At 44.6% G+C, this 11,626-nt stretch overlaps 1 protein-coding gene, 1 long non-coding RNA gene and 1 pseudogene across 2 annotated transcripts; all 3 read right to left on the bottom strand.

The window, feature by feature from the left end:
* Positions 1-220: 220 nt before the first annotated feature.
* LOC120677244 lies at positions 221-4,303 on the bottom strand (annotated as a pseudogene).
* LOC120678331 (eudesmanediol synthase-like) lies at positions 344-1,905 on the bottom strand. The gene is made up of 2 exons (XM_039959453.1): positions 1,750-1,905; positions 344-640 (listed from the first exon to the last, which is right to left on the bottom strand). The coding sequence occupies exons 1-2, from the start codon at positions 1,903-1,905 to the stop codon at positions 344-346; spliced, it is 453 nt and encodes a 150-aa protein (XP_039815387.1).
* Positions 4,304-9,653: 5,350 nt separating the features above from the next.
* On the bottom strand, positions 9,654-10,468 carry LOC120680238. The gene is made up of 2 exons (XR_005677558.1): positions 10,056-10,468; positions 9,654-9,953 (listed from the first exon to the last, which is right to left on the bottom strand). It is a non-coding gene; the product is annotated as an uncharacterized LOC120680238 (long non-coding RNA).
* Between the last annotated feature and the right edge of the window lie 1,158 nt (positions 10,469-11,626).

Raw genomic sequence — 11,626 nt, 5'->3', positions numbered from 1 at the left:
TCACCAAATGAGTGCGTTATAAAGTAAGATATATATTGGGAGTTCCATCACTGAAGTTCACACTAGATTCAAGTTCCTAGTGTTCCTGACCTTCGTGTGCTTTCTTTGTTTTCGTTTTTTAGGGAATTCGTGGTTAGGTTCTAGAAAAGTTTCTGATCTTCCAATCAAGACTGTCTGACAGTAAACATCATCAAATCACATTATCATATATGAAAAAAGATTAAATTCAGCGAGCTAGGTTGAGACCCTTTTTTATTGGCTGGCTTTTTATTTTTTGCGACATGGCATTTAACCATTACAAATAAAGTACTATTAGTATGTCGCACTGATGCAAATAACAATCTTAGACATGGACTTCCTTCAGGAAGTACAGGGTGATGAGTTCCTTGACGTCACGGCCATAGGTGAGACCGTCCTTGCTGCCATGAAGGTAGAAGGTCTCAAACGACCTTCCCAAGTTCAGCAAACATTGTGCTGCCGGCTTTAGTGTGCCTTTCAACTCCATATAAGCTCTGTTCATCCTCCTCCACGCTTGCTCTATCATCTCAGCGACCGCTGCCATTGCCTCTTCCCCAGTCATGCCATATTCCTTCATATAGCACTCCACGGCGCTGGGCGCATCATTTTTGCACTTTCCTAGCTGCGTGCATTGGTACATGTATTTATGATATACATAGAGATCCATCCAGGTACTGAAATGTCTTTTTTTTCCCAATACAAGAAGGTTGTAGATTCTTTTGATATTTAGGATGTCAAAGCGCTTTTGAATGTACATATTTGTCCATTTTTTCTAATTATTTGTAATCAGAAAAAATAATGACAGTGTAATACCTCGATCATCGAAGTACCTTATAAGCTGGCATCTATTTATATTAAGTTTCTATTCTACGTTTGAAGCCTTAGGGAGTCTCCACGTGCCGGAGCTTGCTTTTCTCCAATCTAGGCTGAATCAGTTGATGTATGTAACTCAATACAATGCAAAATTTCCTCTAACATAACCTTTTAATTTTCACCATCCATTTCAACACCTTTATAGTTTACATCCCTCAATGTTTGCTATTGATACCCATTCCAAAATAGTGGTTTTAACTTTTAAGTAATGATCAGTTGCCAAAGGCGTGAATTGATGAACAGTATTGAAGCTACATGTTAAAGTTAAACCAATTGAATTAGCTAGGGGCGTACATCTCTTTTTTACCTAAAAATGCAATAATGCATCTTTGATTCAGTGCCCAACGAAATATTACTAGATGATTGCATCTGGTGTTACTTCTGTTTTTAAATATTTGACGCCATTCCTTTTTTTCAAACTTGACCATTTATTCAGTCAATTAGTTAAGTAAACTGAAACAAGTACCAGTAGATCTATCGTCAATAGTACTTTGAGTGGCCTTGTATGTTTATCTATTGAGGCATGTTCCGGTGTTTGGAAGGTATTAGTAATAATTGATGGTACTTTTTTCTCTGATTTTTCCTAACCGTTGATCTGAGACAGATTAATTAAAGGAGTTGAAAAATAACTAAAGGGCATTCCAGTCATTGCTTATTTTTCCCTATGCGTAATGATATCAAAACTTTAAACTGAATGTCATGTCGTCACCAGTCTGATCCTATTTTTCCAACCACCATAAAATTTCTCTTATCTATTTGTTACAAATGTCTATAAAAAAGATGAATAGTCAAATGAAAGAGTCGGTGTCAAATAGTTAAAAATGGATGGAGTATTAGTGAAGAAATTGGATGTGGTACCTTGTAAGCAGCAATGTCATTGATGAAACGACCAATTTCTGCAGTGGCATGGGACATGTCAGGCATGTTATGTGCCCACTCGAACGCCTCATTGTTTACCACTTGGCCTGCTCCCATTAGTGCCATTAAGAAGAAGAACTGAGAGGCCGTCGCCATAATCGCCACGTCTATTTGTTCTTTGAAGCTTGGCATGCAGTTTTCATTTAACCATTTAGCCTGTTGGATGGAAGTTTTTGATTGCAATTGGAACTGCAAAATTAGAAAACAAGTTGAGATAGATTAATAAAATTGAGAAATTTCATGGCTGCTGGTTGGCTTCTCGTGACTACAACTTGTAAGATAACTAGGTACCTCTCTTTTCACGTAAGCCATGCGGTACTTAACGGACGGTTCCAAAATATCCTCAATTTCATTGAAGTTACTCAATAATTTGATGTAGTACATGCGAAGGTATTATGGTAGAAGAGAAACTGCGCTCTCATCCCATCTACAAATAATTATAATAAAGAAAAAAATTAATTAGTTTGGCTGCTTAAATCAACCTTTAGCGAACAACAGAACCACACACAACCATTTGGTACAACTTCCTTGTAATCATAATTATATTAGATTCTTTTATTCATACAATATGAGTCACAATTCAAGTCACTTTGAGTCCCTTAGCTTGTTCTTTTTAATAAGAGAGATATACATTTTAAAATGATTGTGCATTCACCATAAACATATAATTGAGGTGTTGCGCAAAACAAAAGGATCACAAGTAAGCTAGGAAGTGGAAGAGACAGTTTTACAGCCCGCACTAAAATCAGGAAGAACAAGTTAATAATCGTATCTCTGTAATGCCTCATCCAACATTTGGGACTCCTCAAAGGTGGCACGCACATCAAATGTGTCATCCAACAGGACTAACAACACATACATCTTGGCCAGTATGATTCGCGCAATAGAGTTTTCCTCCCCATGGAACACTGTGATGCTGTAGAAGTAGCACTCCACCATTCGATCCCGAATGTAGGTTAGCTTCACATTGTCATAGAGATCCCTCCACCATCTTCACAAGAAATTGGTTAAACCATGTTGTTGGAAAAAAAACGAAAATAATAATGAGTAAACAGGGTGCAAGAACTAATATTTCAACTTACAGTGAGAGGGACTTGAGCTCCTTGAGATGGACACTCCTAAGAAGGTTGAAGTTCAGCCTCGCGAGCTCGAGAATCATGGCATTGTGTTCGTCTTCTTTCTCGTACTCACTAATATAATGCACGGCCTCTATTTGCCACATAAATCGAGGGAGTGGAATCTCAAGGCTGCGGGAAACCTGTTCCGCCATGGGAGACCTAAGCTTGCTTTTTGCAACCCCAAGGTGGCGCCTAGTGAAGGTGATAGCATCATCTAGGACCATCTCACCAGGGACCGCCATGTGAGCAGCATTGTACAAGCTAAGCAGGCCCCTTGGGTCATTGCTTAAATTTATGTTGAAATTACCGGTGTCATCTCTGAATTTGTCAAATATATCTACATGATGCATATATTCATCAATTAAAACTCCAATCAATGACCTTTTCTATAACTTCTATTGTACAATATTATAGACGCATTCAAATGTTATAAGAAGACTGTATGATGATAAACACTTTTTAGAGTATATAGGGTGGCAACAGGAAAAGAACGAGAAACATGTAATACGTGAAAGAATGATTGATAAGCTCAGCTTTTGTTAGATTCTGACAACTATTTACCTGCAGATACCCAAAATCCATGTTGTCTAAGGAGACGAAACCGGACGGCAACCACATGCAAGTCATTGGAGTTGCCAAAGTCCAACTCCTCATCGTGGACACGATATAAGGCCTCGTCGATCTCCTTGACGAAATGGTTATCTACACCAAGGCGTTCAAGTGTGTCCACCAACTTCACCGTGTCGGCCATGCTCATGGCCTTTGTAGCCTCAAACATCCGGCATACTTCCCCTTTAAGTTGATCCCTCCTCTTTCGCATCCACTCCTCCGACCTCTGCTTGTGCACTCACATTATTACATAATAAAATATTTAAAGAGATAAAAAAAATATAGCATGTTGGCGACTAATAAAATTACAAATGCATGCCTGTAAGGGAGGAGAAGTATAGGTCACAAAGAAGTCGCCCCACAGACTGGGCTCGCACTGATGGCCTCCTTGTTAGAAACAATATCCTTGCTCGCAGCCATATGAGCTGTGCGCACGTTACTGACTAGCAGCTGCAATGCTTAATCAACTACTTGCACAGCTTGCATTGCTCTGTGCCCCAGTATTGATCTCCATTTATAGGGCCTGCTCCTGGTTAGCCTAGTAAGCTAGCTAGCAACGGAGCACGTCTTAAATGCCTGAAAGTGTTTTAAAAATACACAGAAAAGGAGCCAAATAAAGAAACCTAACTAATAAGCAGCGGTTAAGGCTTCGTCATGTCTGTTAGTGATTTTAAAGTTAAAGTGACATGGTAGTGCTTTTCCTCTAAGGGCCGGTTTGGATTTAGTAGAGCTAACAGTTAGCTGACTAATGGATAATATTTAGTTAGGAGCTGTTTCGATTCTAGCTGCAAAAAAAAACACACAGTTGAGTCCTAGAATCAAGATTCTTTGTTGCAACACTAGACCTGGTTTCTGAAATTCTTCAGCAAAAAACTACTACCTCCATTCGTACATGGCCTTTATTAGAACAATTAAGCTAGCTAGTTAATTTTGAGGACATATATGTGAGAACGGAGGGAGTACTAAAATTTCTGAGGTGCCCTCTCCTAGAAATAATTTGAGCTAACTTAGGCTGTCTTCTGAAATTCGAACTTGCAGTCCTAGATAGTTAAAAGGGTTAAGATGTCATACATATAGGAGATCTTCATGTGCCCTCATCGACATTCTAGCTGCAGGCACACAGTTGGGTCATTAGCAAAAAGGTCATTAGGTCAACATCAGGGAACAAGCAACAGAGTCACTATGATAGCTACAATCAAATGAGGAAATTATTAGCGTTCTGTATATAGCATCCACGACCACATTGGAGACAATTTTTTTAGCATGGGCATATCTGATGTGTAGTTGCTGGATGGGATACTTGAATGAATCTTCATTTAATTGCAAGCAACTGTTGGGTTGATTAGGCCTGAGGAATCTTGCAACAAGCCATCCACTAGAACAGAATGGAGCGTTCTGGACAGTCAGTTGCTATGTGTCTATTTCTATGAACATGGATCTAAAATGTGAACTAGTTTCCTAATTTTGGATATCGAGCGCACGTTGTATGCCTGTATTCAGCATTATGATGCTACTTGCTGGCTAAGAACTTCCCAGCAGTCCGGGCATTGAATGGGAAATAGTGGCCATGGAAGGACGACAATATGCAGGGGATGGGGCAGATTGGACCAAATTAATTAAGACACTGTTATCCTTATCTATAGTATCTGTAACCACGTTGAAAACATTCTTTTCTAGCAAGAATGCACAGTTCTGTTCTGATGCTCTTTGTTTGTAGTTTTCTTTTAACTTGCACCGATTATTTGCTTATCGTTTTTCCTCGGTTGCTTACTGTTATCTTTCGTTCTAAACAGACGCTAATTGTAGGGCAAGCAAATCAAATACTGCATCACTGAATGGCCTTTCCCTGAAACGAGGGGTACTCCAGTCAAGGAGCAAGCTAACCTGAATCTGCGAGTGCGAGGGGTACTAAGTTAGTCATTCGGTTCTTCAGGATCAGAGGAGTCAATTCAGACAGCATTCGTGTCTGAACATCATTTGACCAGCAAAAGCTCTCAGGAATCGTGTATAACCTACCCAACTGATCTATACTAAAGTTATAGCCCAATAAAGCCTCTTCATGTTTCAGCAAGGATACTTGGATAAAAAACGCATATTTTGAAAGCTATAGAGCTCCAAATTTGGGCAAAAATATGCCTTTTGCTGAAAATTCAGAGATGTGAAGAATGACCTTTTGCAAAATTTGGGCTGGATTTCAAGGGCCAATATGCTGTATATTATGGTCAAACTTGCTGTGAATGTCAAATTGGAACGTAGGAGTATAAATTCAGGAAAGAAATTTTGTAGAGTTTATGAGCAAAGTTTGGAGAAAAACTAGTGTCTAGTGGGTGGGGTTCAGGCTGTTTTCCAGACTCTGGACGAGCTAGCAAAAATGCATTAACAAAGATAAACTAACAACTAAAGTATAAAAAGTGCTAGGAAAAATTATAGAATGCAATTCTACGAATGCCTGAGCTATGCTAATGACATGCTATATTCATGATTAGCACCTAAATTGCAGGCCTAACACTAGAAGTGTTACAGAGAGTAAATGCTAAAGTGTATGTCTAAACAATTTGTATGTGCTTCATCTCTGAGCAGCGTGTACTGAACTTGCAGCCATGGTTTGAACAAAATTTTTTTTTGAAAGGAATGGTTTGAACAAAATTGTCTTTGTGCAATTTTGCATTGGCACAACCAGCAAAGCCTCTTGCAGTGTGAAGTCGGGAGAAATCTCGGTCGAGCATGAGCACCGCCGGCCATTTCTGCCATGCCCTGTCTGGCTCCTTGCTAGCAGCCGTTCGTCCGTCCTCATTCAGCGGGCGAGCAGAGCAAGACAGAGCCTCGTCCGTCCGGCACACGTCGGACGTCCACGTCCGGCTGCAGCAGAGTTGCAGCGGAGCTACCGGGAAAGCTAAGGAAGAATGGCGTGCGTGGCGCAAGCTCGGGCGGCGCCGCACGCCATGGATGGCAGGAGCACCGTCATCTCGCCCAAGCATGCAAGTTCTGTGCCCGAGTGATGTCTTGCCTGTCGCTCCGCCGATTCCAACTCGCCATCGAGCAGCGCTCATCCAGTGCTCGCCGGGGGCACGAGTGCGTGCGGCTGCATCGGAACACGCGTGGTCTCGCTCGCGCCATGGTTGGCAGCCTTTCGCCGCCCAACAGAGCAAATAGGTGCCTGACGAGGAAGACGCCTGTAGTGACGCGCCTAATCTTGGCCGCCCAACCCGGATCGGACGAACGAGAGGAGCCCGTGTGTGGACGGTATTTCAAATACCGTCCACCCTTGGGGGCCTCCGTCCTGCCATTCCGCGGCACGCCGGGGCGGCGCCGAGCTCTGGCCGCCGTCCCTAGCTTGCAGCCACGCCGCACGTCGCCGTATTGCGTCTTGCTGCCGCCACGCAGCTCGTGCACCTGGTGTGGCGTGACGATAGCCGGAGGCGAGGGGCCGACCGCGGTGGGACTAGGCGCGCGACAGCATGACCACTGGCATGGCATGGCATGGCATGGCATGGACGGACGCAATGGAAAGAGGTGGGCAGGCAGACCTCCATGGAATCCGGCCGGCTTCTGCTCCTGCTGCCGTGGCGCGCCGCGGATCACACCCTCCGTGCACGACGGCAAGACGGTGTTCCGGAGAGACCACGGAGGAACACGCGACGTTAGAGAGCTCACAATCAATCCATTTGAGGCGATGGACGGCGGGGGAAGGAGCTCGGAGGTGCGTCTGCGGCGATGAGGTCGTCCAACCGTCCAAGGTCGGCACTAATGGTGGTGGGGGGCCTGGGATTGGAAAACCCCCGGGTTTTGATTTTGGTGGAGGAGATCGCCGGGATTTGTAGCGCTGGCAGTTCCTGGGAAAAGAACGAGGGAGAAAACGTGAGGGAGAAGGTGGCTGCAGTGTATAGACACCGTTCATCAGCTCCAAAACTCAAATCGTGTATAATCTGCGCAAGTCATCTTTATAAAAATTGTATTTCTAAGAAGCCTCTACCTATTTCAGTCAGGATACTTGGATCGAAAATGCAAGTTTCGAGAGATTTAGAGCTTCAAAGTTCGACAAAAATATGGCTTTTACTGAAAATTCAGAGGTGTGCAAGGAACGAGTTTCTGCAAATTCAGAGATGCTACTCTTTTCTTGCTATTGTGACTTCGAATCTGAATATACAGAAACTGAAAGATTAAATGACACCGCGAGACAGTTTTAGACTAGAGGTGTTGTTAGACCATGAGACTGACTGCTTTTTAGTAGTAAATAAATTGTCCAGTTAGGTACCTGAATGATTGCAGCATGTTAAAAGAAACACTGAAGCTTTGTGATTCTGATGGAAGAATTTAAACTTGCGGTGCAAACAGCACAACCAACTGTCCGAACCAAAAACAAACTCCTGAGTGTCGACCAAATGGTAACTCTGATTTTGAAACAAAAAAGTCTCAACATGTCTATTTACCAACAAGAACGACTGATGGACAGCTATGTTTTCGGTAATGAATTGATGTTCGACTGAACTTGCAAGCACTAATCTGATACAGAATTGTGAGAGAAACTGAAGTTCACCAAATATGGTCATGCAGCAACAAGATTTAGTATCCCAAGGAGGACAGGGAGAACAAAGTGCTTCTCTATGTCTACAGAACAAGGTGCTTCTGCATGTTCAGACTCCAGGTTGCCTTATGCATTGTAGCATTGCAGTTGCAGCATCAGGCAGTCCTTTTCTGAATACCAGACAATACATTGTTTTGCAATTTGCAAGTTCAGGCTTCAGATTGGCTACTTTTGGAGATTGTATAGTGGCAACCCTGGCTTGTTGTTGCCATTGTGGGCTACGGTTTTGGTCTGAGACCTACCTGCATGGATTGAGCACAGAAATCTCGTTGAGTGGAATCTTGTTTGAGCGCAGAAATCTCAGCGATTTCCCTGTTAATGAAAAAAGTACTCATGGTCGCAATAAAAAAAAAGAAATGTCAGCAAGGGAACACAATATATATGCTGCGGTTAAGATCTGAATGTTCGTATCCATTGTGTTATGATCTGAATTGTATGGTCATGGTAGATGGTACTCATTTTGTTTATAAAAGGATTGATAAGCTAGAGAGAGTCGTGCTGCTCCGAGATCCTGCAGCAAGTCTAGAGCGCCGGACAGCATGAACACCGTGCACGCCCATCATCACTTCACCACGGCAGGCAACAGAGCTGCAGCAGAACTACCAGCACCAGACTCTACAAACAAGGCCACACATTGACCAAAGCAAAACATGATGGAGCAGCCAGACATTAGCCCTAGCAGGCAGATGAAATCACCCAGCAATTTTTTCATTGAGAGGAAAACACAGATTGTTTGTTCCGGAATGATCTAATCTTCCAACAGTCATTTCCACAGCACTAATTAGATAAGATGCAGCACCAGAGGAAGTTGGTGGCCGTCGACCACCTCTCCCGGGCCCCGGAGGCTCTAGTCGCCGTGCTCACCGGTCGCTACAGAGGGCAACAGCAACGCCAAGAACTCCCAGCGCCGCCGCGCCACCGAGCGCCACCTGGCTGCCGCGGCCGCACTACGGGAGACAGGCGGTTTGCCGACTGTCAGGAACACTCGACAAAGGCCCTAATACACTCGGCAAAGCCTTTGCCGAATGTAACATTCGGCAAACAACACTCGGCAAACAAATTGACGGCGAAGCAACCTTTGCCGAGTGCCTTTTCTCGGGCACTTGGCAAAGTTTTGCCGTGTGTCAACAAGCACTCGGCAAAATAAAAAAAACACTCGGCAACATAAAGCGAAACGGCCGGTCCAATTACTGTTTGCGTTAGCTTTGCCGAGTGTCAAATAAAAGACACTCGGCAAACACGAACGCTTTGCCGAGTGCCCGATCACAGGCACTCGGCAAGGCCCCAGCTTTGCCGAGTGCCAAGCGAAATGCACTCGGCAAAGCCTGGGCCTTTGCCGAGTGTTTTTACCTTGGCACTCGGCAAAGCCATGTTCCAGGAACCTGGAAATGGACACTTTGCCGAGTGCCAAGGTAAAAACACTCGGCAAAGGTAATTTTTTTTTGTTTTTCTCTGTTTTCTCACATATATGAGCTCCCTCTTGCATAAATCAAACATAACATTATATATATGCAATTAATATCGCATTCTCATGTGACATCCATCACAAACATCACATTTATATCACAAATATCACATAATGTTCAAATTTAGTCCACAAAGCATTCATAGTCCATAGTACAAGCATTAGGCCAACATCGACAAGTTTAACAGCTACAAGTCCAACATCCGGCAGTCTAACAACCACAAATCTAATATCATAGTCCATAATACAGCGCACACATGACAACCGAACGATACCTTAATCATCTCTGCGGAGATCTTGAACCTGGCCACTGTGACGCCGGGGAGTGCTGATCCGGAGGCTCATTTGATGCCACTCCCGATTGATTCTGCAAAAAGGATTACATACAAGATTAAGTCAATATTTAATTTAGGCGATGGTTGCAAGCAAATACATTCATACTCACGGGGGTGACTGCACTAGGAAATACCATCGGTGCGCCGAGCATCTGTGGTAGAGGTGCAGGTGGCGGAGGCCACGACATTGTTGGCGGCGGTTGATAGTTTATCGATGCACCTAGACCTTGCATGTAGGCGAACATGGCAGCAACCCTTTGCTCCTGCTCCTCCCTCAGCTTCCGCTCCTGCTCCAACCTCTCTTCCAACTCCTGCCGCAGTCTCTTCTCTTCGTCATGCCGGGCCTACAAGATTTCACCCCAAAGTCAAAATGCGAAACAAAGGTACGTAAACAACCGACGAATGAAACAGAAATAACCTGGAATGCATGCATGCTGGCCACTGAAATCTCGGGCCGTGGAAGTATGGGCGGGGTCGAGTCAGTGGTCCTTGCCCGAAGCTGGGAGAGAGTGGGCGTACTAGCCGTGTCGACTACGCTGTCGCCGAGCCAGTACCGGCCGTGCTTCTTACCTCCTCCCGCCCTTATGATGGCTTCTCCAAAAAGGGGTGCGGTGGCCGGATCCCATGTGTCCCTATGGAGTGCCTTTCCTATCTTCGTGTACCGAGTCACACGGGTGTAGATGTTCAGGTTGCTGTAGGCCTCGGGCAGAGCCGCCGGGTCGAAACCGACGTCGGACGTCGCCTTGCCCATGTGAGCCATAACGTATGCCGTGAACTCGTTGCAAGGCTGCCCTTCACGTCGTGCCGACTGCAATAAAAAAACAAGATGATTAGTAAGCATGCAGAATTTAGCATTAGAAATAATGAAAAAGTGAATTCACGTATCAAAACCTCCTGAAACTCGGGAAGGCTACAGCTGCCTTGATGGTGCGCTGCACCGGGCATCATCAAGTGGCGCTCCCGGCATAAGGCGTGCTGCTGGGCCCACTCCTCGCTCATCCACTTATCGACCATCATAGCCCAGCACTCAGCCTTCCCGGCGCACTAGTTCGGGATCGCCTACACGTAATTAGGTGTATGTCATATTGGAATCCCAAATTCACACAAAACGAGTAGAGAGGTTCCTGATTTACCCTCGCGTATTGATCCGGCCTGAGATAGATTTCCCTTGCGGGTCCTTTCTTGATCGACCTTTTCTCGTAATCGGCAATGTATTGGACATGGGCCTGAACGCGCGCCTCATAGTGCATGTCCTTCACCAGTTTGTAGCAGGCTTTGTTAGCCAATTGATTTGCCCTGGCCTCATAACCAGGAGCGCACCTGTAGAAATCTTGCATATAGGACCGATACTTGCAGTAAGTATTCCAAGAATTTAAAGTGCATCCGATATATTGACCAATGTAGTGCCACGGTTACTTACCCACAATTCCCCGACCACCCGCCTCGCCTTGGTGCCGAAGTTCCTCCCTTCCCGATCATCTGCATCTGCGATAGCCATATAGTGGTCCCACGTGTAGGCCGGCTCCCTGACCCCGGCATGCTCCACGAGCCCAGGGAAGTGCTCCCTGCACAGAGCACCGAGGATGCCATTGGGCTTCCGGTTGTGGGCACCTCCAGACAGAATCAGCCAGTTCCTACAAAAGTGTTCAAGATAAAGTATTAGTTTGTATTGTGATTTTGAACATATCAAAAGAAAAAGAATTGA

Source organism: Panicum virgatum, chromosome 6N (assembly GCF_016808335.1).
Source record: "Panicum virgatum strain AP13 chromosome 6N, P.virgatum_v5, whole genome shotgun sequence".
NCBI lineage: Eukaryota > Viridiplantae > Streptophyta > Magnoliopsida > Poales > Poaceae > Panicum > Panicum virgatum.
This window is presented reverse-complemented; position numbering and strand designations above follow the sequence as displayed.

Excerpts from the sequence above, each read along its gene's own strand:
- LOC120678331 (XM_039959453.1), bottom strand. The coding sequence starts at position 1,905 with ATGGCGACGGCCTCTCAGTTCTTCTTCTTAATGGCACTAATGGGAGCA. Across the intron at positions 641-1,749 it reads ATGACATTGCTGCTTACAAG|CTAGGAAAGTGCAAAAATGA; the intron begins GTACCACATCCA and ends CAATGCACGCAG.